The sequence below is a fragment of the Triturus cristatus genome, chromosome 5_2, assembly GCF_964204655.1.
Source record: "Triturus cristatus chromosome 5_2, aTriCri1.1, whole genome shotgun sequence".
Taxonomy (NCBI): Eukaryota; Metazoa; Chordata; class Amphibia; order Caudata; family Salamandridae; genus Triturus; species Triturus cristatus.
Genome location: NC_140588.1, coordinates 411,821,531 through 411,848,708, shown reverse-complemented (window position 1 = coordinate 411,848,708; position 27,178 = coordinate 411,821,531). Strand labels below are relative to the sequence as shown.

Here is a 27,178-nt window from a genome sequence, read left to right as displayed (position 1 = left end):
CCTTTTCTATTCGGGGTGTAAATCTCTTCCCAAATTTCTTGGAACTCGTGAGCAAAGGAAGAAAGCCAGATATCCACCAGGAAGATTTGTGAGTTTTCACCCCCCCCCCACCCCACCCCCACTCCGTGAAGGTTTTGAAAAAACTGCCATCTTACGTATTTATTTTACACCAAAAGGTTCACATACAAACACTAAAAAGCCATAGGCCTGAAGGGGAGCTTACGAATCTTCTAATAGTTCCAAAATTTGCCACATTAGTTAACTGTCCACAGGGGTCTTTGAGGTTTATCCTCTTCAAGCAGACTTTGAGAAAATGGTGACTAAATTATGCATTTTTCAGCACAATTTCCCGTAAAATCTGATTAAAAAGGCATTGGTTTTGCATAAGGTTAAGGTGGCTATGACATTGGAAATGGCCTTTCATTTTTCAAACTGCATCTAGACTCTTTCTTCATTTGTTTCCATTCACCACCTTCATTTTTCTATCCTGCTCTTTCACAATAAATGATGTCCCTTTTTTATGGCTAAGAACTTGTTCTTCTAAGGTGCAGAGACAGGATATTAAAAGAACACAGGTCTCAGACTCTCAGGACAAAGACAGCAGAACTATTACACAGATTAGAGAGACATTACAGGCTCAAAAAAGAGAGGGTTTGGCAGCTCAGGTTAGAGAGACCAGCAACCATCATACACATTAAGGTTACATTCTTGCTATAGGCTTAGGTCCCAGACATCAGTACAGATAATTTTATTAAAAACATATTAATATAGATAATGAAATGCCTCAATTCGCACAGTGAAATAAAAGCCACAACAGGCAGTGCATTCTGGCAGCAAGAAGATAATTTTAATAAGTCTATTCCACTCAGTATACATTATTATTCATACATCAACTTAAACTATATATTTGGAGATGCAATACATTTGTCCTCAAATACCAACTTATAAGTTTCTAATACTACACATATTTTGCTTTAAAACACAAGCTTTTATTTGGGCTAAATAAAGTAAAAGATCCCAAACAGAAGTGTGTCATTTTCTGAATAACACTATTTTTGTCGAGAAACTCTAGCTTCTGATTTTTAGGACATAATATGTTTGGTCTTCAAACATCAGTTCATAATTTTCATCAAGTACTGACATATAGAAGTGCCCAACACTAACCCATTCTGCTTCGCATACCCATGCATTCCTGTCATATGTCTAGAACTACAGCCTCTATTTAGGGCAAGCGTGATTATATTTCAAGGAATGTTTCCATTATGGCAGGGAAGACCAGCTATTATTTCAAGGATGCCTACAAACTGTTAATGACGATGACAGTCAAAATGGCATCAAAGCCTCCATTATGTCACAGATGGCCACTATTATTCCCTTAATACCCACTATAAGCCAATGATGTCCACAGTGATGCTGGAGCCACCATGATGCCGGGAACTGGCACCATCATTCCCAGGATGCTTCCAGTATGGTAAAGAGAGTTAGTATTCTACTAGGGGTGACAATCACTATGCCATGCATTCACAAAATAAGAAGGAAAGCCCACAATATGCCAGTGATGGTCACCATTGTGCCAGGGACACCATTAAGCCTGGAATAGAAACCATACTGCCAATGATGCATATTATATATCAGTTTTGGGGATTAGGTTGCCTGGGGTGGCCACCATAATGCCACAAATGCCCACAAAAGCACAGCCATAACAAATATTATGGCTGGGCCACTTTTAGAAATGGGGTCTCTAGTTGGCAGTGGTTTGCACCCTGTCCAAGTCTGGACCCTCATTCTAGTCAGGGTAAGGGAGTCACACACCTAAGATCACCCCTGCTCACCCCCTTGGTAGCTTGGCACAAGCAGTCAGACTTATTTCAGAGGCAATGTGTAAAGTATTTGTACCCACACACAGTAACACAGTGAAAACACTAAATAAAGAGTCCACACCCGTTTACAAAAATAGCTAATATTTATATGAATACAAGTCCAAAATGACAAAAAAAATCAACATACACAAGTCAAAATATCACTTTAAAAATGTTAAGCAAGTTTAGTCCATAGGATTCAATGGATGCGTTCGTTTTAGTACAAAGTACCTTGGATGCGTGAAAAAAATAATAATCAAAGACTGTGCAAAGTGCAGGGGAGGTGAGGCGCCTGAAAAGCAAAGCGATGCGTCGGTTCCTTACTACATAGGGGAGGTGATGCGTCGGTTCCCTACTGGCAGGGAAGGTGATGCGTCTATTCCTTACTGATAGGCCGGGGAGGTGATAAGTCAGTTCCTTACTGGCAGGGGAAGTGATGCGTCTGCTTCCTGACACGCAGCTTTGGTTCCTTACTACGGTACCGACAAAGAATCGGTGCCCATGGCGGATGCATCAAAAATCCAGATGCGCTGCGTTGATGCGACAGCGGCGAAGCAGGTGCTGCATCGATTCCACAGCCGTGAAGCAGGTGCTGCATTGGAGTCAGAGCAGGAGTCACAGATGTAGGGGACACGGTGCTCGAAACTCTTGTAGCAGCAATTTTTCTGAAACACTGATGGCAAGCTGGGGCCTGCAGTGAAGGCCGTGGTCGATGCGTCGAGCGGGAATGACGCTTCGGCGCAGGCAGCAGCGATTCATCGATCTACACAGCGGGGCATCAATAAAACAGGTGCTGGGAGTCGATGCATAGATTTTCTCCCTAAGATCACCAGATTACACTTCTAAGGGCCCAGGAACTGGATTTGGCACAACTTGGCAAGTCAGGGCTCTCAGAAGAAGAGCCCAGGCACTGGCAGATGAAGTATTTGTTGGCCCGAGACTTCTTAACAGGAGGCAAGCTCAACTCAAAACCTTGAAAAATCTTGCAAGCAGGATACAGAAAGCAAAGTCCAGTCCTTTCACTCCTAGGACATAAGCATCAAAGCAGCAGGCCAACAAAGCAAAGCAAACAGCAAAGTGGCAGTTCTTCCCGACAGCTTCTCCAGCTCTTCTTCCCGGTCCTCAGTCCAGAGGTTTTCTGATTCTGGGGTGTCAGATGTCCAATACTTATACCCCTTTCTGCCTTTGAAGTAGGCAAACTTCAAAGGAAAGACTTTGCAGTGTACACGACCCTGCCTTTCCCTGACCTGGCTCCAGACATTACAGAGGGATGGAGACAGCTTTGTGTGAGGACAGGCACAGCCCTATTCCGGTGTCAGTGACAACTCCTCCAACCACTGTAGCTCAGGAAGGCCCATCAGCCTGGTGGCACACCTCAGCTCCTTTAGTGTGACACTCAAGAGTGAATGCACAAGAGCATGTCAGCCAACCCAGACGTGTGTTATACAGACAGGCAGAGGCACACAAAGGTTAAGCAAGAAAATGCCTACTTTCTAAAGGTGACTTTTCCCAACATGCAATTTAAAAACCAACTTCACCAAAAGATGCATTTTTAAATTGGGAGTTCAGAGACCCCAAAGTCCAAATCTCTATCTGCTCCCAAAGGGAAATTATACTTAAAATATATTTCACAGCAATCCCCATGTTACCCTAAGGGAGAGCTAGCCCTTGCAAGAGTGAAAAACAAAATCAGCAGTATTTCACTATTAGGACATGTAAAACAAACCAGTACATGCCCTACCTTTTAAATACACTGCCCCCTGCCCATGGGCTGCCTTTGGTCTACCTTAGGGGTGACTTACATGTAGTTAAAGGGAAGGTTTGGGCCTGGCAAATAGCAGTTTAAAACTGCAGTGGCAGGCCTGAGACATGTTTGTAGGGCTACTCATGTGGGTGGCATAACCAGTGCTGCAGGCCCACTAGTAGCATTTGATTTACAGGCCCTGGGCACACCTGGTGCACTTTACTAGGGAATTACTAGTAAACGAAATATGCCAATCATGGATAAACTAATCAACAATATATTTTACACAGGCCGCACTTGCACTTTAGCACTGGTCAGGAGTGGTAAACTGCCTAGGGTCCTAAAACCATCAAACTAAAAGCAGCACACAGTCAAAAACAGGAGGTCAGAAGCAAAAAGACAGGGGAAATCACAAGATGCCAGGTCTAACAGCCACCATTATGCCATATGTGGGCATCACAGTATTAAGAATGCCTACAATATGCCAAAGAGGGCTACAAATTTGCAAGAGACAGTCAAAATTAGTCCACTAAATCTCACAATTTAACAGTCATGCCCACAACATATCAGAGTCATCATTACACCTGGAATGGGCACCATCATGCAAGAGCCACCCCTGTGAACAATGGAGTGCATAATATGACACAGGTGGCCCAAGATGCTGGAAACCAATGAGGTGAGATAGAGGAAGAGATACACCAGTCAGGCACACATATAAACATACAAATATTCACTTACAGGCACATTTGCAGACTCAGTTTTAAATTACATGCCTCCTCAACTCATAATGCTCCACTCTGCTTATGGGTTTCTGCAACTTCACGTTGGCTCTGCCTGCACCCATTTTGTTATGCCAGGACCCAAACTTAAACACTTTTGCAAATGGCTGTACATGGGGCTCAATGTGGGGGCGTGGCGGGGTTCGTCTCCTGGCTGCCCTATTACGATTAGGGCGGTAGGGCTGCCTTTGCCCCGATGCAGCCGCCAGGGAACTGCTGTTCCCTGTCGGTGTTGCAGTGGTCAGGAGGCATCAATATGCTTGGTAGGACTGCTGCGGACCTGCCAAGCATACTAGGAGTTTACCCTCCGCCATGGTTTTCATGGCGGTTCCTAGACCCTGAAAACCCTAGCGGAGAGGAAAGAAAGGGGGCCCCCCATTGTGCATGTAGGCACAACATGTGCCCCCCTGTGTGCATGCACACCAGTTCCTGCATGGCATGGACTTTTCAGTCCATGCCGTGCAGGAAATGTTTTTGGCTTTCGCACTGTGGTGCCCATTTTTTGAGGCACCGCTGTTGGAACGCTAAAAAAGTCACAAAATGCATTGGGATTTGTTAGAGATTATATCATGACGACATAAAGCAGTGTGATATTTAAACACTATTGACATGAAGAATTTACTTGAATGAACATGAATCATAATCAAATGAACCAGATTACATTGTGATGACCATTACACCAAAGGATTTAGAAAAGAACACAAAATTCTTAAACTAATTTATTGGAGTGCACTGTGGGGACGGTATTCTCTCTCAGGGAAAAGCAGCAGTGATTAACTTCTGCTACACCCGTCATCAGTGGGCGATACCCACCTGCACCCAATTGAACTTGAGTAATAGGATTCCTTTGTCACACTCCTCCAGGTAAGTCAGAAGATAGTCTTTCCACTTGTACCAGCCTATCTCATTGCTTACTCCTGTTTACCCTTCACATGTATGGTCGAATGGGTGTTTGTAGGTTGGCCAATGTGGGAAAGCTTTGAAGATGGAGTAAAACGGCTGCATCTTCACAACACATAAGGAAGAGTGTTGCCCACACGGGCATGCTGTGACAGAAGCATAACAAGCCTGACAAGGGTGCACTTAACTCATTTCTATTGCAACAGACCTTACACAGCCTTTTTATTGCTAAATCAGACTCAAGTTGCCACAGCTGCCATTCTGAGTCATGGCAAAACCAAAGGGGATGATGGACGGAGTGTTGAACATTGCAAGCACTCACCCCCAGTCAACTGATCTGGGTTTAATCCATCATCATTCTTTAGCTCACTCCACCACCCCAGTTCAGACATGGCCATATGCAAATCAGTCTGACCCTGTGCCTCATGGGAACAGTCCAGCCCGAACTGCCAAGCCATGTCTTCCCTGTCCATCAACTGTTTTTGCATTCTGAGTCATGGGTCAAATCTGTGCATCAAGAATACGCAACTGTACATTATTTGCCGGAAGTGAAGATTGCATGTGAATTTGCACGAGGTCCAGTTAATGAACTGTGCTCTCGTGCCGATTACCATTTTTGCTCATCTATTTCCATCACGGACATCAACGAATTGTATCTTTTGAGCGTGGCTGGCTGCGGTTATCCAGCGTGAGAATCGGCTGCCCTGCTGTATCACATCAGGAGGTCACCAGCTGTCCTCGAGCAGTCTCTAAACTCATCCAGTGAAGAGTTTCCTGTGGGATGCGCAAGTCCTGCTGCGTCACCACATCCTGTGTGCACGTGATGCAGACAGTTGTGACTCACACTTTCTTTACGGAAAATTATAACATCCTCCAAGACACCGATCCTTTTTGTTCCCTAACCATTCGACCATTTTGCACTTTGTGTTTGATTCTTTGCAGTTTTATATAGCCGGAATTTCGTCTACAGGCATTAGAGCCCTTTTCATGAGCACCAGGCTACATTACACAGGGTCACATTTTTTGGTAATGAGAGCTGAGGTCACGAGCACAGAATCACAGAAAGTTGAGTCGGCGCTGAAACCATGGACGTCAATTTACCAAAATGCCTGGGGTGGCAGAACTGACTTCATCACGCGCCCTTTGACCTTCACTTCCACTCCACACTTGCTTACACATACACACATATTCAAACTTGCACACTCTCACAAACACCGCAAGCATGCACACAATATACACGTAAAATCATTTCTTACCTTAGCTACCAAGGAAGGTCATATCCTAGGTAATTTTAGTCATGTTTTTAATTACGCTAATAGTGAATAATAATAATAATATATTAGTATTCACTATTAGTGTGAGTAAAAAAAAAAAAGGACCAAAAACAGAGTGGAGCGCCACCTGACGTCCAAAAGGACCTGGCACCGATTCTTCCACCTCTGAGGCCAGGGGTTGCACAAGCAGTGCCAGGTGCACCATGGGCTATCCAGGGGTCGCAGCTGCGACCCCTAAATGACGCCCATGGTGGAGACTCCACCCTGATCGCCTACATCTAAAGGCGGCAGCACAGGGCGTTAGGCTACATCTCCTTCACTTTAAGTGTTCTAGACTAAGGCAAGTGACAACTCTACATTAGCCATCAGCAGCGGTCGCCCTAGGAAACAATTTGGTTTCAGAATCCCTAAAATTATAATTTTTTGATCCCACCCACTCGAAAATGGATCATCACTCATCTTGGCACCCTGGGGGAGAGCCTAGTTGCTCTATGTGGACAGACGACAATGGCAATTTACATTTAACTCAGAGGCCCTTCCGTCTCACGGTCCGATCTGACAGTGGGTGTCCGGAAGAGAGGCTGGGAGCAACAGGAAGAGGCGCTTCCCAGAGGAGGAGCGTCAAGCGTCAAGTTTCATCTCTAGGGTGCTACCCCGGGGTGCAAGACTGCGACCTCTTCGGATGGAAAACTCTGGCATGCAATACTTGGTAGAGACTGCCTTTATACAATCATTATCGGATGTATGCGAGTGCCATATGGCAGGCACTGGGTTCGTCTGGTGGGGGAGTGGGAAAGGGGGGGCAAGACACGAATCACACACTTCAAACGCTGCCAATGTAGTCACTTCCGCTTCTACATATTTTGCATACTTACATCTAGCAGATGTTTCTAGTTAGCTTTTGCTTCACAATTCTGAAACAGCTTTCATGAAATTCTCAAAAATACTGTATTTTTGTTTCCAAAAAAACGCTTTATTGTGTGTTCTTAATTTCTGTCCATCGAAATTTCACGCATTCTTGCCCTTTCACCACTGTCTATTTTAGTTTTTATTTTGTGTAGATGTATAGCTCAAAGTGTCACTGTAATAGCCTCAAGGCGGCTTAAAAGAAGAAGCTAACCATGTAGCAAAATATCAATGACCATTTATTTTAAAGCCGTAGGGAACAGGTTAATTTTTATCTGTTTCTAGAACATGAGGCGATTGATGACTTTACAAAGGTCTTGGAATAAAGCGTCCTAGAGAGTTCTTACTCCTCAGGGGTATCACTGCAACTAGTGGGATTTCTCCAGGTAGGACAGGAAAATAAAACTAGCCCTGGTGCAGCCGCCCCCACACTGCACGGTGCGAGTCAGTGTACAGAAGACGCCTAACTCCTTCATTGAGTTTTAAATGATTTGAGGTTTCTTCCATCACCTGATAAGCTTGTTAAAAAATAGATCCAAATGGTAAATGTTACAGTACAGTTTTTATGAATTACTGGCTGGGAGCTTGTAAGGTTGCATCGGGTAGCCGTACACCCCTATATGCATACACTCCACCCACCTTGCAGGCCATCGGAAAGTACGACAACCAAGGTTACCCCCCTGGACTGGCACTCCTGGGACACTTTTTTGCCCATTGGGAGGCCCCAGGGCAATAGAGCTAGACAATTTGATCAGTGAAAGCTTCTTTTAGTTCCAATGTTATTTACTTTTTTTAGGAAAACGTTGCCAAATGTGCAATACCATCAGAAATTGACCTTCCGCCAACTCATCAGCTTGGCGGACTCCCTCCCACAGGTCTTTCAAAGGCCTCTCTGCAACCCAGCTTTAACACCCCATCCACCCTCCTGATCCCTTGCCAGAAAGCAATTGTGAGCACATTCAGCGCTCGTACGATCTCTTTAGGGGTCGATGCCATAGTAGTGTTCTGATAAGGACATCACTGGCATTGTGGTCCTGCATGCTGCTCATTAAGTAATAGAGAAGGAAATTGTGCTAGCCCTAGAGTGATAATCCTTCGTACTTTCAAGTACGCTTGGTATGCGAGCACTCTAAACTCCCTGGATGGATATTCCAAGGGTAAATCTCAAAACTGGTCAAATTCTCCGACAGACAGCTCTACTACTGCTGTTAGTGCCTCCATCTCCATTAGGTGCCCAGCGAGGCAAGCCCAGGATCCTGGCATTTCTCCTTTCCTCCACTGTGCTCTATTCCTTGCTTGGCAAGTAATAGACGCTGTCCACTGTTTTTCCAAGCTCCACAGGTACCGTGTCATTTGGGACGAAAGGCCTACGATAACCACTTCAGAGGTGCAATTGTACGCTGAATATAACAGCTTCGACCCCTAAAACTTCCTCCTAATAGTGCTCCACTTGAAAGCATCTCCAGAACATATGGAACAAAGTACATTACCCTCTGCAGCCCCACCAACATCGATCAGCTCTTACTGTCCCATCTGTGTATCTCGCAATAATGTATCAGCCCGATTACAATTTGAGCAGAGCTACTCTTACATTGATGTATCTTTTTTAAGAAATCCTAACTAAGAGTTCTGCTCGCTCCTCAGATGGTAATGGCAAGAATGAGAAGACATTGCATTTCTTCTTGAACGTATCTCACAACACCAGATCATAAATGTCCGACACCAGTCTTGCATCCCCTCTCGAGTACAGAAGGCAGGATTCGTACAGAAATAGTTCCCATTGTGGATCATTTCTTTACTGGATGAATGTTTCTTTTAGGGCATAGCATGAAGAAGTGCTCAGACTCCAAATCCTGCTAAAATGTGTAGATTGGGGACTAGGAGAAAGGGGTTCTGAATTCACTCAGAAATCTACCCAGATAATATCCCACGATAATAACCGCACAACTTGAAAATCAACGCAGAGCCCTCCATCATCTCGGAAAAGAATCACTGTGAAAACACCACACTTTAATGACCCTAACGTTTAATGTCCTTTTCCTGGGAACTCCCAGAGAGGCAAGTCACTCTGGCTTCAAGCACCATCACCGAGATAGAGCTAGCAGTGTGCTGAACGAGTGCAGCAGCACTGCTCTGGTTGGTCTCGTCTTCTTTTCATATCTAGAAAAAAACATGTGCAACTCAACAGTGATCACGGAGAGCCATTCGTTTCAAGAGTACGCTTGAACGAGAGTGGAGTATTCTCACAGGATACAAGACACCATCTGGGATTAGAACCCATTTATCTTTATCAACATGCTTCTTGGATTCATGGATAGATTTCCAAATTTAGCTGGTAGGTTCATGGCTGAACTCTTTTCCCTGCGAGACTGGTCCACAAGTCGTGGCTGCTGCAAAGTATTGGAATTCCCTGCCAGGCGTATGGAGATATTACTTCTTTAAAATTTAGGGAAGTCCTTAAAACTTGACTTTTCTCTCGGTATGGCCATCCAATCCCCATTTTACTTTGTTGGTACTGGTGCTGTGTTGCCAGTCAACGCCATGAAGCTTTGGCATGTGTGCTTTTTAATTATAAATAAAATAGCACTTATTTACGAGGGTCAACACAGCCATAGACAAAATTAGCATTTTATCTGGGTAACTACTTAGATACCAGAGGTTTCCTGTGTAAATCCCAAGAGAATTATATGCGCATCTTCTCAAAAAGATGAAAAGATTGGCAGAGAGAAAAAAACGCTTTGTTTTATAGATATAAATGTCGGCGTCAGGCTGTAGCCTTGCAGCAGCTCAATAGGAGGTGGTACTATACCCAACTCAACTTATCACCTGTGCAGGGAAGTGTGGGTGAGTAGGTCTGCTAGGACTTAGACCTTTGACCATCAGGTCACACATACATTAGATCTGTGCATTGATCACATTACTCCTTTCCGCCACCTTATTGGCGTCACATATGCCCAGATCTAGTATATAGTATTATGGATTGATCTTAGACCGCAAGACAGACTAGCGCCGAAGGTTTGAGCAGGAGATCTATGACAATGAGTGTATTCACTCAAGGGAATCATGGGAACATTTTCAGCAGGTACACTGGAGGAGTAGACCAGAAGAAGACTGCAATGTTTCCATTTGTTTTGTCCACAAAAATAAGGCCCAACTTTAAGCCAGTGCTTAACTTGTGGCAGTGGTTGCAGGTTTTGGGTACTGGGAGTACCATCAGATTGTCCCAGACCAACAGAGAGAAAGACCGAAAAAGGAGAAACAAGGAGGACGAGAAAGAAAGATGCTAACACGTAGAAAGCTGGGAAGAAAATGAGCTTGAAAGAATAAGATAAAGAGACTTGAAGGATAGGGAGGTGGAAGAGAGGCATGAGGTGGAATCAAGAGAAGGCAGCGGAGCTATTCTTCAACTGCAGCATTTGGCAACGCCTGCGATGGACTCCTAAGAAAAGCTTTGGGGCCATGCATTTATAATTATGTTTATTATGAATTTTATTATTATTTAGCCTACAAATTAAGCCCGGCTTAAAGCTATACCTGAAAGAGGGGGCGTGCAGCATTCAGGAAGTGAACGGACAAGTTAATCCCAGCAATCAGGTCATAAATCCCAAGAGAAAGTTTATGATCAAGTAAAAACAGCATTGGGGAGAAGTGATGATCTGAAATCGCTCTTTTTCACAGTCCAGACAGGTGTAGCACGACCGGCCGGTCATACGCAGGGACCCTGGTATTAAAATCTGGTAGGAACTGACAGAACGCAGGAAAAATACAAAGAATTTATGGAAAGGGAATTAATGGTTCTTATAAAGGGAGGGAGAACTGGTTTACAAACATTTTATTTAAAAACATAAATGAGATAATTTAAAAGGCTACGTGTTCTCCAACTAGAACAAGATCGAAGTCTGAGGGCAAACTATAAACTCCGCCTAGAACGGTGCTTATTAGACATTAATTAGATAAATCGAACAGCATCCTCTGAATTAAACCGCCAAGGGCCTCATTCTGAATGGACTGTAATTGTGCGCTTAAATTATGCACCAGGAAAATACCAGTGCTGCAGGCCACATGTATTGCCTCGTGCAATGTTTCTTCCATTATTTTTTTGATTTTTCTGCATCCATTAATTCATTTTTAGATATGTTTCACAGAAAATGTTTCCCTTTAAAAATAAGGAAAATGCCGCTGTTAATGTTTATTTTTCAAGAAATGACACTTGACAGACCCCGCACAAAATAATTGAAGCCTAAACAGGATTGTAGAGCTTCCTGGAAGCCATTTAGGTAAGAAAAACAGCTAGTTGTTTGAAACCGGCAGGTGCTGAGAATGTTTACTAGCTCCCAGAGGCCATCAGGATCCTGCATGAGGAGTGTTTATGTCCATCATGTAACCACACTTGGTACTGTGCGGAATATTCTACGGGCCCAAGTCACAAAGATCTTGCTCTGAGTAAGTGTGGCTACTGGTTGTATGATGTTACAACGCATTCCGTTGCAACGCATGCCTTTACCACGCATAACCTTTTCCACGCATAACCGTTTCCACGAATATTCCTTTACCATGCATACATTTACAATGATTTTCGATGTAAATGTATGCATGGTAAGGGCATATTCTTGCTAAAGATTATATCAGTCCCCTATTCCTTTTCAATTTTGAACATGGAGTGCCCACACAAGCTCTGCGTTGTGACCCGTTACAAACTGTCCATGTTGAAGCTTTATTGTAACACGCTCGAAATCACGTGGTTTGCATTTTTTCATCACACTACTGTAAAACACCTCCAGTCACAATACTGCGGCACGTAGTGACGGCCGCGCCGGGTGGCTTTCTGGCAAGACGCGCTTCATAACGTTGCAGAGCAGCATGCGAGAGGTGAAAATGTCACAGAACACGTGGTGAATCCGATATGGACGTTAGAAACTGCACGCGACTTTCACATAGAACAAAGGTAGGCGCGTACATTCCATCGTTCTAGACACTTCTATTTTTAAATTCACACATATACAATATGCAGGCACTTTCCACGTTGTGCCCACATCTGTAAATTAAAACCTTGCATATTTAAAATATGGTGCCTTTACTTTTAGAATGCATTTTTTTTTGTGGGGGGGTGAGACCCCCCCCAGCGCCCTTTTTTAATTTTACCCTTTACCACACATGCCTTTACTACGTATCTCGTAGTAAAGGTATGCGTGGTAAAGGGTATACGTGTTAACCACGCATGCGTTGTAATGCATGCATGGTTAAAATTATGCGTGGAAACGGCCGCGTTGTAGTGGCCGTTTCCCGTGGCTACTCTGGTAGTACTCCAGGAGTTAGCCAGAAGCAATAAAAACTGAACCAAGGACTTCAACCTCAAGAAATATAGGAAGCCATTGAAACTGTAGCTTTTGTAGATTCTTTCTTGCTGAATAGCATACCACAAAGAAACCACCTTCATCAGGCACATTGCTTGAATAGGTTTATTTGTTTTGCTTCAATGGTTGAAGCTACAATGCAATATTTGTGCCAACAGAATTGCACACAAAACAACAAATTGCAATGCATCAACTACATTGCCAGTCACACCAACAAAGCAAACAATGCATCTACATTTTAGAACCATTAATCGTTGGGTTCTACTCACTACAGCACAGGCACATTCCTCTGCCTGGAAGAGTGATCCTGGAGGAGTGATTACAGCTACTTCAAAGGCTGCACCCAAAACTCAATCACAGGCTTATTGGAATAAAAGGTCCCGCTACAGAAGATGCTAAAAGGAAACTTTCTTTGAATGATTCTTTAAAAAGTTTGTAAATTTGCACCTGTAGTTTTACTCTTATGTGAAGATTTACAAGTTTTTTAAACTATAATTCTATATACAATTCTTAATTACTGAAAAGGTGCAAAAGTGCAACATTCGAGCAGCAACTCACGTAAAACTTTCATGAAGTCCTTAGTACGGGAAGACATTACCACATGTGTACTCACATACTGTACACACATGCAGGTGAAAATGCCTTTGTGTTAGTGTAAGTGCACATTTAAAAAAATAATCTGCCCAGGGAAAGTATTTTTCCTCATAAAGAAACCCCTGGACAGTGTTTGGGGTCGTTCCCTTCTTGTTGTCACCCGGGAAAGAGATTTACTCATGTCCTTGCCAGAAGTAAGTCTCTGACCATTTTCTGGTTCGGAATGGGTTTAGAAAACGTTTGTGAATTACCACAAATAAATAGGTTTATGGGTGATTCCAAATATTCAGGAGATTCCCCTCTGGAGCATCAACTCACCACACCTTACAGAAAATGTAGTCCCATGAAAATCAATGCACAAATCATTCTTTATACTAGTGCATATAATAATCTTGACTTACTAAACACTGTTGTGCTAATGTCAAAATTAGACAGACAGCGCCACCATGTGGTGGACTGTCACTAGAGCCGGTGCTAACAATTAAGCGCCGGTGCCGAGCACAGGAAACCACTGGCTCAAATTAAGCACAACAGTAGGTTGGCATGCACAGACACGCACAGATCAGCAACCACGTGCCATACATGTAAAAAGGTCATTAGCCTAGGCCTGCTAGCATTGCATCAATAGATTTACAAAAGGATTTACTTCTGCTGTGGCTAAGACAAAATAGGGAACAGCCATCTTACTTGCTCAATCCTGCGCAGGAGATCCTTCTTTTGCTGCTCCCAGTCACGCCTTTCTCGCCTGTAGTGGTCCATGATTTCCCCTTTCTCGCGGTTCCAGTTGTTCTCGGTGTGCTGGACCTTCCATCGCAAGTCCATGGTCAGGCTGTGGTTCTCCGCGAGCAGCCTCTTGTGCTCTTCCCGCTCACGTTTGAATGCCGCCTTGAGCTCCATGGGGCCCGTCTCTGCCAGTGCATTTTCACTCCTTCCTTCAAACTGGCATTATAAAAAAGAAAAAAGGTCACGCAAGCAGGACACCATCAATACCTACTTGCTGGATCTGAATATACCTTTTGAAGAGCTTTTCAAACATAAAACACTGCTACACAAACACAAATGATGCAAAACTCTGATTTTGGAGGTAGACTACATGCGCTAGATCACCCTAATACCTTTCAGTAAACCACAGAACACATTTAATGGACTTTTGCGAGTAATCAATAACTAATATCATTAAAGTGAACAAATGGCTCACAATCTGCTTAAGGGACTCAGCATAGCACATTGCAATGTGCTGTCAATGTACATACATAATGCATTGTACAAAGCAACGTCTCTACCAAACAAACACCAGCATGGAGTACACTCCACAAAGCGGTGGTGGCAGAGTGGGACTGCCTCAAACGCCCAAATGAAAAGTGCTGCAGCCATGCCAGCGTGCCCGCCACTCATTAAAAACAGAATACCATGTTGCAGGGTTAAGGTATGGCATGGGGCAGCATGGGTCATCACAGTGTAGAGGCACCCTCCACACCCACTTCCGGTCCTTTATGATGTGCCTAGAGCTTTGCCAGCTTGCATTGCCTCTTCACAAGGCGGAGGTTTGGGGTATTCATATACAAATACTAAAGAGTACATATGGATTATGATGCCACCTGCATTGGCACCCCAGGAAAAGTGGCAATTTCTGGAGCAATTATCTGGTGCAGAACTTTACTATTACACAACCGGTGTCAGCTTATGGGTTAGTGGGGCACAGGGCAATATAAACATATTTCTGGACTCCCTGCTTGGAACCGGTTCTACCCCATCCAAAAATTTTTTATATTGTTCATTACTGATTTAGTAAAATCGAGAATTGCATTTACTATGTCACAAATCCGAAAATAAACTTTGCAGACATGCAATCCCTACTGTGGCTTATCTATGTCCACTGGGTTCTTCAATGCAGCCCCGTCAGCACTTTTCACTTCCTCTTTGGAAGGAGGCAGAAAGGGACTGTGCACCACATGGAGTAGATCCACAAACCCACTTCACAAAGCCATTGTGCAGATATGTCCAGTACAATTAGTGCCATACAAATTTGTGTGACTGGGGGCAAACCGGACAGTGATTAATTCATGTATGAAACGTCAATAATTAGCCTCTAACCCTCATGCATATGGAGTTAGTGCTCTTTCCTGGTCTATAAAGAGGGATATGGCACAGCTGGCTGTCCACTGCAAGAAGAACTAGTGCAGGGGCCCACAAGGGCAGAAGGTTTTAGGGCAATATTTAGGAGAATAGTGTTAGCACTTATGGGGCAATCCTCTTTCATCACTGATGCCCTAGAAAAAATAATGTACCTTGGAGGAAAGGACAACCGTTGCCCTCTCTTTCCCCTCTATAGGGCCATTCTTCTGTACGTACTGCTGTTAAATACCAAGCATGTTCATTAGACTTACTCCGATCCCAGACAAAACCAAAATGCATCAAGGACTGGCACCAGGGACGGATTGGGAACCCAAAGCAGCCCTGGCAATTTTGACGGACCAGCCCCCCCCCCCCCACTGCATTGGTTACTGGGGGCCTATATAGCAGCAGCGCTGAAAAAACATACCCCAGTAACAAAAACAGCCACCACCGCTGCAAACTAGGCCACCACCCTTCCAGCTACGCCCTATGCCCGCTACGGCCAGTCAGGCTCAGACTGGCACAGGCAAAGGTGCATCTGCTGTAGATAATGCAGAGGGAGGGACATTGAACCATTGTTGTACGGGGTACGGTGACAAATGTGCAGCACACAGCCTCCATTTAGAATCTGTCCTACTTTGCAACGCAGCATGTACGTCGTGGCAAATACATGCGCAAGCTTTGATCCGTGACAAATCTCCACGTTAGACAACATGGCCTTAAGAAAGCAACACAGATGCTTCATGATTCAGCCATGCATGGGAGGGTGACAATCATAGGAGTGGAGTAGTCCTTCTGCCTGATATTTTATTAGCATGCGGTAGGGTAGCTCTTCACGCCAAAGGTGCTACAGATCAGGACAGTGCGTCCTCGACAGTGACAAATGAATCGTGCCACCTGGAGCTGAAACAGATTTATAATTGAAAAGCTGAGATACTGAAAATATATGCGGTGCTAATTAGCTCCCAGATCTGCTTTCAAAGAGCATGTACCCAGTCAGTCAAATATTTGTGTAGTTAAGGAACATATTTTTGAATAAGTGAATTTTTAATTAAAATTTTCGTCCCACCGAGTGGCGTGGCAGAGAGGTTGCGGGCACAGTTTACCAGGGGCAGGCAGGGATAAAGATGAGGCTCCGGCAGCAAAAAAAGAGAAGGGCCCCTGATCTAAAGGTAGGGTTAGCAAGCTACTTGTACCATGATCTTTTTCATACCCCAGTTGTTTGTAAATCTACCTGTACCGTGCAGTTTTTTTAACCAGACAACTGCTTATAGATCTACTTGTACCTAGATACTTTTTGATCCGCCAAATGCTTGAATATCTACATGTACCGTGCCTTTGACCCACCAATTGCTTGTAAATCTACTTGTACACTGATCTTTTTCCACCCGTCAACTGCTTGTAAATATACTTGTACCATGCCTTTCTGCACCCACCAATTGCTTGTAAATCTACTTGTAAATTTATTTGTTGCCCTCCTCAGTGACTTGTAAATCTGCTTGTACAAAGATCTTTTACCCCCAAAATTGCCCCATGCTCAGAGCTTAATTTGTGCCGGTGCTTGCCGGTGCTTAGCACCGGCACTTCATTATCGGGGCCGGGTCTACACGCGTTGTTGCACCTAATTTAATTTACCTCACTACGCCGCTACGGGACTTTGGCTTGCAGTGGCACAGCGTGTTACAGTTACTGTGTTAAACCTGTTTGAATCTGATTCTTCAAGTTCTTCTCAATCTAAAAATGCTGTTGATACAGTGGCACTGTGGCCCAGGCTTAGTTAAGTATTGCCGCCTTGCCAGCCCAGTGGGCGGGACACTAGGCTGGATTTTGGTCTTCTGTGGGCGTTGGGGCTGTGTGCGGCAGCAGGCGCGCATTCGCTGAATTGCCACGCCCCAACACAGCCGCATGCGACCGTACCCCACCACTGAGTCATTGTGGGTAGTTCCACGGCCGTTCTGTGGTTCAAGAACCGTTCGGTTCACACAAAGTGAAAGTCTTGAGACTAGAGCCAGCAAGTGCGACCCGGCCGGCCGGACGACGTTTTTGCGGTTGCATTGGCGAATTTGGTGTTGAGGAGTAGCCAGTAATAGCACCAGGTGAGCAGGGCCTGGCAGCCCTAATCAGTTAACTTGAAATAAAGCTGCGCAGCAGCCTAAGGCAGTGTGTGATTATGATACATTCGACTGATATGTTGATGGCGTGTGGAGGCTGCGGCCCTTAGTTTGATGTTGCCCGTCGGCCCGGGCTGGATTTTGGATCTGTAACCAATGTTCTACAATCAAATCTGCGGGGTTGGAGCTGGGCACGGTAGCAGGCGCGGATTTTTTCATATTCATTGTGCGCGCGATCCCTGCATTGCATTTGCCACAGTCAGCAGAGCCAGCAGCCCCTGGATGGACTAAAGAAAGAGGGGACAGGATACGTATGAGGCCATAGTAGAGGGTGCTGAGAGGGGAGATGACGGTGTAAAAATACACCAGAGAAGTAGATATAAGAGCTGCTTCCGGTCGATGCATTCTGCACCGAGGATACTAGTACTAGTACTACACCAGAAGCATGGCACGCACAGCCACGCCCCAGCATACCAGCGAGACCGCACTCCACCACCACAGAGTCATCGTGCAGTGCGTGGTCCAGTGAGCGCTTGCCGTTCAGTGGTTCAAGAGCTTCACACTAAGTGAAAGTCTCAGAGCCAGGCAGCAAGCAAGCGCGACTGGCCTGGCCGGATGACGTTGTTGCGGTTGAGGAGTAGGCGCCCGCCGCTGCCAGTGAGTACTACTAGTACTGGCCACCAGGAACAGCACCAGGTGAGGTAGGCTTGTCCCCGGCAGGCCCAATCAGTTAACTGAAAAGCTGCGCTGCGCAGCAGCCTATGGCAGTATGCACAGGCTTTCTCCACTCTATTACAGGAAAAATGCCACGATTGTCAGTGACTAGTAGAGCTCGATACGCCTTAAACCAATCAAACTCATTCTCTTTTTATTTGCCCCTCTCGAATATGAAGAATATGGAGAAACATGTGCTTAAGTAACAGCAGCTTCTACAATTAAGAGGGTTGGTACTCATTATATTATCCCAGTATGGGTGGATATCTGAGCACGAAATGGAAAGTGCGTCATGAACGTTGCACACAGATTTCTGCTGCAGGCGCGTGAACCCATCGTTCTGTGTGGCACACAGCCATAATGTCTGCTAGGAATCTTATGGACCGTTCATTGCTTAGTGACGATACCACAAGGCAGCACACTCGTCAAGTAAAGCACAGCGCGCCCCCTGCTAAAAAAAGACAAATTTCAGCTTTGCAGGTAATTTTATGCAATGAATTATGGTGCCACTTTTTCCATATTTCTGGGTCCAGTCAAAGAGAAGTATTTAAATGTTTTAAGGTTTAATCACACAACCTGGAAAGTGTTTTTTTAACCACTTAAATAGTATTTATTTCTAATATATGAATCCTTGGTGTTATATTCTCTGAGACCTCGCAATTCCTGTCTTTATTCCCTTAGTTTCGAAGAAGTAGTCGTGCATGTTTTGTGGAGGTATTAGTATTTGAGGCAAAGTGAATGAAAACTGTCAGTTGAAATATTTTATTGTGTTAAATCGTTCATTCTTTAATGGATGTACCCATCAATGTCCATATTACTCCGATAATCATGGTAAACGGTGGGGTTTGTTTTTAAAGCGGGTGGTGCGTCATGGGTTAATTTATGTTTTTGAACAGCACATACGTTTTAAAAGCCGTGATTTCGAGTTGGTTGGAGGAGTAGGTTCTATATAGCCCTCTCCATAAAATCCCACACTGTAGGGTTAGAATTCACGCCTGCGATAAATAATACCCATTCGGAGTTTTGTTGAAAATCATACGCGTTTTGATGTCTGCACCAAAATCCAAGTAAGGGAAAAAAGCACTCTGTTTCAACTTTGCATATTGCACCCAGTAATTACCAGTGTCGGAAATATTAACCATCTTGGAATCCCAACCCCTGCAAACGAGTTTGTGCAGGGGTTGGAAAACACCAGCCAACTCGTAATCAGGGCTAATATGGGCCCAAGGCCAGGGAAGCTAAGGTGATTTGCACAGGATCACTCGTACTTTTTTAGTCAGATAGGGTATTACATCTGTCTTTTAACAGTGCCAGTTGAGAATGTGGGTGGGGCTAATAGAGTAAGTGGGTGGAGCCAGTGGAGGAAATGGGTGGAGCCGGACAAAAATAGGTGGAGCCGCCAACAAACATTTGAGCACCTGCACTTCATATTTTACAAATTAAGCACTGCCCATGCTACTTTGTTTGTGACATTTCTCCTCTCATTCAACATGATGGGAAATACAACGGTGTGTGCTAGCGACACAACCAATCATTTGCCAACTTGTCTGTACAATTAGACCTCTTCTCTAAAGTGTGACACTAACTCCCATCAAAGATTGACAGTCCTAACAACAAAAGGACAACTACCACATAACATAAAAGCACAGACACGGAATGTCTAATTGACTGGTTGATTACACTTCTGTAGTACACTGTCCATACACATTCCTGAGATGCTGGACGTCTGAGGACAGCTTAAACTGACAATGCATAGAAAAATCGAAATTATTGCAGTGAAACGAAATGTTTGCATTGCTTAAGGATTCCTTATTCTATAGCACAAATAAGCCATTAACGGAGAGAGGGGCGGGTGGTGGAGAAAAGAGAGGCCCATCCCCACAAATAAGGTTATTCTTATGTTGATGAGGCTGTGTGTGCCTGGTCCCTTCTTCCATGTGTGCAGTTAGCACGCCTGCTATCAGCCGGCTTTCATGACCAAAGCCCGGGTGGGGGTGGCACCTTAGGTTAGCACCCTGACCAAATATTTGGAATCTCGGGCACACACATGAGCCCTCCAGGAGTTTAATTTGAGAAGCTTTGGGCACTCCATTGCTTCTAGGTGTCAATGCTCTTAAGTGAAAAAGTATTCTGAAGTTTAACGTGCAAGACTTTCTCTGCTTGCGCCACAACACTAAGGGCGGGAGGGGGTGCGGGAAAAGATAACCCATTAGGTCCCTGCATTGTACCAGCCAACCGCAGCTATGAGCCGTGGGTTGGGCGGAATTACTCACACATACCAAGTCTCACCTGCCAAAGCACTGACCCAGGAGATTGCCCACGATATTTGAGAGTATGGGTGTGTCACCTGATTATTCCATGCTCTGACCTGCTCTCCGACTTCAGAAATGTGGTTGGTAAATAGCATCTTGAAATGAGAGTGGTTGGTTTAGTGCTCATGAAAGGTGACAGACCGAGTGCACTGGAAATCAAATTCCTGGATCTCTCTATCAGATCACTACAAGGAGAACAGCTGCAGGACATCTTTTCTTCCACATGGTCCTGCCAGCACACCTCTACTCTGCTCTGCTCGGGGGGGGGTCAGCCACTATAGCGTGCAAAGCAAAAACTCTCCAAAGCAGGTTTGTGATCTAATGTTCTCATTGCTGGCCTATCTTCAAGGAGAAATCATAGCTCACAGAACAATCTCAGCAGTGCTCCGTGCAGGTAAGTGCGGTGGGGCAGGGGGTGATGTGGAATAGGATTAGTTTATTTAATTTTTCCCTATTCCGTCGTCTGTCGGCCCACCCCGGCTCACTGGTCTTAACTATCTATATTCACGGAAATGCAAAGTCTCTAGAGCGTTATACAAGATTGTCTGCTGTATAGTGATTCCTAGTGGAAGGTCCTTTGATTCAGAAACATTGCTCCCTAATTCTATGGCAGGACCGGAGGCTTCTGATTATGCTTTCTCTATTTCTTTACTGAACTCAGCAGCCAATGAGAAATAAACTACAATGAGTAAAAAACATCACAACCCATGAGGCTTTGAACCACGCCTCCTCGTAACCACCAAAGGCAATCAGGCAAAGTATACAAAACAGAGAGACACTTCCTTGTCTTCCTCTTTCTTTGCTGCTCCGCAGTCAAGATAAGTGTCTCTCTCTCTTTTGTATTCTTTGACTCTGTGCCGCTTTGTCAGGCATTTGTTTAGTTGTTTAATCGTCACATATTGCTCCTGTTTTCAGGTTTGTACCTGTATGCTTGGCGAGGGCTTGCTCTCGAAGCGAAGTGTCCGCTAGTCGCTTCGGTCGCGCGCTGCACGCCACGCGCGTTGGTGATATTTGTGTCGGTTTTTTCTCCGGTAGGGTTCAGCGCGTGTTGCGCTGTGTACTTCGTGTTCCTTTGTTCTCGCCCTTGTCCCCACGCTGCATTTGGATCGCGGTGAGCGATCGGAGGGATTTGGCCCCCCCTCTTGGGAGCGAGTCGCACGCCGAGGCCAGAACGGCTTCCGGCGTGCGCCTCGGGAGCACGCACGCTCGCTGACGCGCGTGCCTCCCTTAAATGTGCCGGTAAAGACGCCCTGCCCCGGGCTGAATTGGGGGATTGACGCAGCAGGCAAAACGGGAGCGGAGTACGGGCCGGTGCAGTAAATTTGCATTTTTAGTGCAGCGCTTGTCTTTTGGCTGTGGTGTGGCCACTAGTGCCTTCAATATTGGCCGGGTGGCCTTACAATTAATTATTGGAACTTTGGGCTCACCCAGGTTGGAGGGGCAGTCCCCCCTCATTACTCCTGAGTGGTGCAGCTCTACTTTTCTAACCCCTGTTGGGATTGTTTGTACTCCTGGGCTCCCTTTTGCTCCGGCATTGCTCCCACCTGACACCCTAACCTGTGGAGGTTGGGGTTGGCTTACTGAGCTTCCCTCTGGGGATTTTGTGATTGAATACAAGATATTCACCTGAGGCATGGCAGACTGTGAGTTCTACCAAGAGGAGGTGGCTGCGTGTGACGACCAGGGTGATGACGATTATTACTATGACGATTCCATGGAGGATTTAATTGATAAAAAATTGGATGCCAAGTTAGACAAGGCGCTCTCCTCCGCCTTGTTGCCTATTGCTCAGAGGTTGGATCGTTTGGTCGCCCCGAACCCTTCCCCGGCTGGCACTGGTCCTGCTCCGATACCTCCCCCCCCCCTCCTTCCGAGCCCTTTGGTATTCCTTGGCCGCACGCCCACTCGTATTCCAAACTCTACAAGTCTAACGAGCAGGTCTTGGCTGACGCCCCGGCCCTCCTGCCTAAGCCTCCCTCTCCCATCCCTGTCATAGACACCACCTCAGGTCCTGATACTGACACCGACTCTTCAAGGGAGTCTCGGCCTCGTAAACGCACAAAAAAGCGCAAACACTCTTCCTCTCCCCCGGCCCAACCCTCTCCCTTCCTTTTCGATCCGTCGGATATTGTCCATCCTCGCTCTGCGGACTGGGTCCCACCATCAGCGGTGGCTGACTACATGCAGACTCATTTAAGGAAGAGCTTTGACAAAGAGGTGAGGGCACGCCTAAGGTCTGAATGCCCGCGTCCCGACTTGCCCCATAAAGTAGCTATTACTCCCGACATTGACTCCTCCATGACCACTTTCCTTAAAAAATATAAGAAAGACCCCAAGAAGGGAATCGATCGCGCCCTTTGGGCGTGTCAAGATAAGGTTCTTGACCTTGCGGGCCCCTTAGCTAAAATTCTTGAGTTGGCCCTACAGGCGAAAGAGACGGTGGCGGCCATCCACCCTGAGGTGCTAGCGGGATGGGCTCAGAGAGCGATATGTATGCTGGGCAATGCCAATTGCGCCTTGGCTTCCGAGCGGCGCAAGTCAGTCCTTTTAAGGATCGATCCACAACTGGTGGAATTGGCCACGGCGGAGCCGGGTCCATTGGCAGAGGGTCAACTCTTTGGTGACAAATTCGTGAAGGACATTGCTAAATTTGTGAACACTTTTGCCTCTCTCGACAAGTCTCAATCATCCTTGAAGAAAGTTTTTCACCAGGTCTCTGTTAGGGCCGGGCGTGGTAGAGGACGCTCGACCGGCCGCTACTCCAACCCCAGTCCTCAGCGAGGTTTCGCGCCCAGACGCCGAGGCTATACCCAAGAGCCTGAGCAGGCTGGTTTCTATCCATCCAGATCACGTGGATACAGGGGCCGCTTCAATCGAGGTGTCAACCGCGGCCACAAAAACTTTGAGTCCCAGTCTTCTGGTAAGTCCTGTGTACCCTGCGATTCCCCTGAGGGGAAGATTGTTACATTTTGTTGTGAATTGGGCTCGCCTCACCACAGATGTTTGGATTTTGCAGACAGTTCAGGGTTACCAGATAGAGCTGCTGGACCCACCAGGTCAACTGGGTCCTCCGCGACCTCTCCGTTTTTCCCTTCTAGAACAGAATTTTATAGACTCCGAACTGCAAGAGCTTTTGGACAAACAGGCCATTGCCGTAGGACCTTTCGTTCCCGGAGGGTTTTGCAGCAACGTCTTTTTGGTGCAAAAGAAGGGAGGAGGTCAGAGGTTGGTGTTGAACCTCAGAGATTTCAACCCCTTTGTAGTCTACCGGCACTTCAAGATGGAGGGCATCCATCTACTCAGAGACCTATTGCTGGAAAAGGATTGGATGGTCCGGTTGGACTTGAAGGATGCTTACCTTATGGTTCCCATTTGTCCCTCTCATCAGAAATTCCTTCAGTTTCAATGGAAGGGACAATGGTACCGGTATCTTTCCCTTCCCTTCGGTCTATCGTCGGCCCCGTGGGTTTTCACGAAACTCCTGAAACCGGTGGTCTCTCGGCTGCGAGAATGGGGAGTGCGCATGATTGTCTACCTCAACAACATGCTGCTCCTAGCCCAAAACCGGGATCTACTGCTCACACACTTAGGGTGGACAGTGTCCCTTTTACAGGATCTGGGGTTCGTCATCAATCACACGAAGTCCATGATGGTTCCGAACCAACAGATGGAATTCTTGGGCTTTCAAATAAATTCGGTCTCTGCTCAACTTCTTCTCCCTCTGCCCAAGATCAGGTCTATCAAGCGGGAAATCAAATCCGTCTTGTCCAAAGAAATGATTTCCTTGCGAGTTTTGGCAAGGATCGTGGGCCTATTGGCCTCTTCCATTCAGGCCATTTTCCCGGGTCCCCTACACTATCGGGCCCTTCAGCGGCTCAAGATACAGTACCTCCAGAGGAGGTTTCACTACGATCACCTCATTCCCTTATCTCTAGACGCTCGAGAGGAGCTTCAGTGGTGGCTGGAGCACATGTCGGCCTGGAACGGACGGGCGATTTTTGGCGCCGCTCCGGATGTCATTATAGAATCCGACGCCAGCCGACGGTGGTCTGCCGACGAGTTAAGGCTGCACATCAACTGCCTCGAGTTATTAGCGGGTTCGTTTGCGATACGATCGATATCTCCCCTGAAGAGCAATTGTTGCATCCTTCTCCGGATGGACAATGTGTCAGCAGTGAGATATATCAATCGGTTAGGGGGGACGAGGTCCCAGATGTTGGTCAACATCGTCAAGGAGTTCTGGCATTTCTGCCTCAATCACAAGATCACGGTCATAGCGGAATATCTCCCGGGCAAGCTCAACCAGGTGGCGGACTGGAACTCCAGGTTCCTGCGCGATTACAGCGACTGGAAGCTTCATCCCCCGCTGTTTGCGGAGATCATGAGTATGCGAGGTCCCTGCACAATAGACCTTTTTGCCTCCCGCCTCAACGCCCAGATTCCGTTGTTCTTCAGCTGGAGACCGGACCCGCTGGCATTGGGAACGGACGCGTTCCTTCAGCATTGGGGCCGGCAGAGGAACTATGCCTTTCCTCCGTTTGCCCTGATCCCGAGAGTGGCGGCCTTTGTCCGTCGCCAGACGGCTTCAGTAGTGTTGGTGACGCCCTTGTGGAAGACTCAGTCGTGGTTTCCCACACTATTGGAGTTGTCTGTGGATCTTCCATTTCAGCTCCCGATTTTCCCGACGATTCTCCAGGACCCAGTGGGGGAGTGCCACCCGCTGATCCTGCAGAACCAACTTCCTCTCATGGTGTGGACGCTCTCGGGAGACACGAGAGCATTGCAGGCCTTTCACAGGCGGCTGCCGGCTTTATGCGACAGGCTTGGGCTCCATCCACCCGGAAACGGTATTCGGCTTCATGGAAACGATGGGTGGGTTGGTGCCTTCAACGGAAGGTGGATCCCGTGGGATCAGATGTGACGGAGATTTTGAATTTCCTGTCGGAGTGCGCGGAATCGGGGCTGGCTTACAGGTCAGTTAATAATTTCAGATCAGCGATCTCGGCCGGTCATGATTCTATTGACGGTAAGCCGGTGGGGATGCATCCCCTAGTGTGTAAGCTTCTTAAAGGGATTAGAGTGGCCAATCCCCCTAGACCCAGGTATTCGACCCTATGGGATGTTTCTACGGTACTCTCTTTATTGGAATCTTGGCCGGACAATCCAGAACTTTCATTAAAACAATTATCGGCCAAACTCACTATGCTATTATGTCTGATTTCCTGCCGCAGAGTCTCGGATGTGCGAGCTCTGGATCTGGCGGGCAGAATGTTTTCTCCACAGGGCATCTCTTTTGTCATCACGAGGCGGACAAAGACAATGTCACGTTCGGTAGAGTATCCTGCTTTCCCTCACAATAATAAGTTATGTGTTTTGCATTGATTGAAAACTTATGAGGAACGCACGCTTGCCCACAGATCTGAACCTTTGGGGCAGTTGTTAATTGCTATTCAAAAACCTTATAAGCCTGTATCAGCGGCCACCTTGGCCAGGTGGGTTAGATGGGTGATGTCTGAAGCGGGCATTGATGTCACTGGTTATGGTGCTCATTCCACTAGGGGAGCCATGGCCTCTAAAGCGTATTTGTTGGGCTCTCGGTTGGAGGATATCCTGAGAGCGGCTGATTGGTCTACAGATTCTATGTTCAAAATGTTTAATTACAAGCCTATATCTCATGTTTATTCTGTTGTTATTGATGAGCTTTGAACCAGCATAATCAGAAGCCTCTGGTCCTGCCATAGAATACAAAATTTTCCAGCTATCGCGACAAGAATTTTAGATTCTATTAAGGACACGGAGGCGAGGATTATCCCACCCGTTGTGACTGTAGTAACTAATGTTTAGTTGTATGGCTATTATATGCATAACAGATTATTGCCCACCCTTAAAGAACTAGATTGTGGATTTCCCCCTTTTTCAATCTTATTTATTTTTCCAGGAAATGATTCTAACAAGAATTGAAGGGGTGCTCCGACTGGAGATGTTTTTTCCCGGGGGCGAGGAGTGGCTCTCGGATCTGCGGAAGGGCTTTGTCAAGACCTGCAGCTTTGCTCCGATGGGAGGTGGATTCCCCTTTGAGAAGATGTGTTCTATGGACTGGGTGACTATATTCTCTGTTGAGAATCCTAAAGACTGTTTTTTCTCTCCGTTGAGAGCTGGAGTTCCTGTGCTGTTTTTTCGTTCGGACTTATAGACTGTTTTTGCAAAGAAAGAGGAAGACAAGGAAGTGTCTCTCTGTTTTGTATACTTTGCCTGATTGCCATTGGTGGTTACGAGGAGGCGTGGTTCAAAGCCTCATGGGTTGTGATGTTTTTTACTCATTGTAGTTTATTTCTCATTGGCTGCTGAGTTCAGTAAAGAAATAGAGAAAGCATAATCCTCGCCTCCGTGTCCTTAATAGAATCTAAAATTCTTGTCGCGATAGCGGGAAAATTTTGTATTCTAGCCTGGTTGACACCACTGCTTAATTTCTACCTGTGGTTGTAGACAGTGGGCAAGGGTACTCATTATTGTGGA

At 46.0% G+C, this 27,178-nt stretch overlaps 1 protein-coding gene across 5 annotated transcripts in view; it reads right to left on the bottom strand.

The window, feature by feature from the left end:
• The window catches only part of MTCL1 (microtubule crosslinking factor 1), a 490,856-nt gene that overhangs the window by 41,148 nt on the left and 422,530 nt on the right, over window positions 1-27,178 (bottom strand). For all 5 annotated transcript variants that reach the window (XM_085607320.1, XM_085607319.1, XM_085607318.1 and 2 more), the window contains one exon: window positions 14,098-14,349. In XM_085607320.1, coding sequence (XP_085463446.1) covers window positions 14,098-14,349 — 252 coding nt within the window. The remainder of the gene's footprint in view (window positions 1-14,097; window positions 14,350-27,178) is intronic.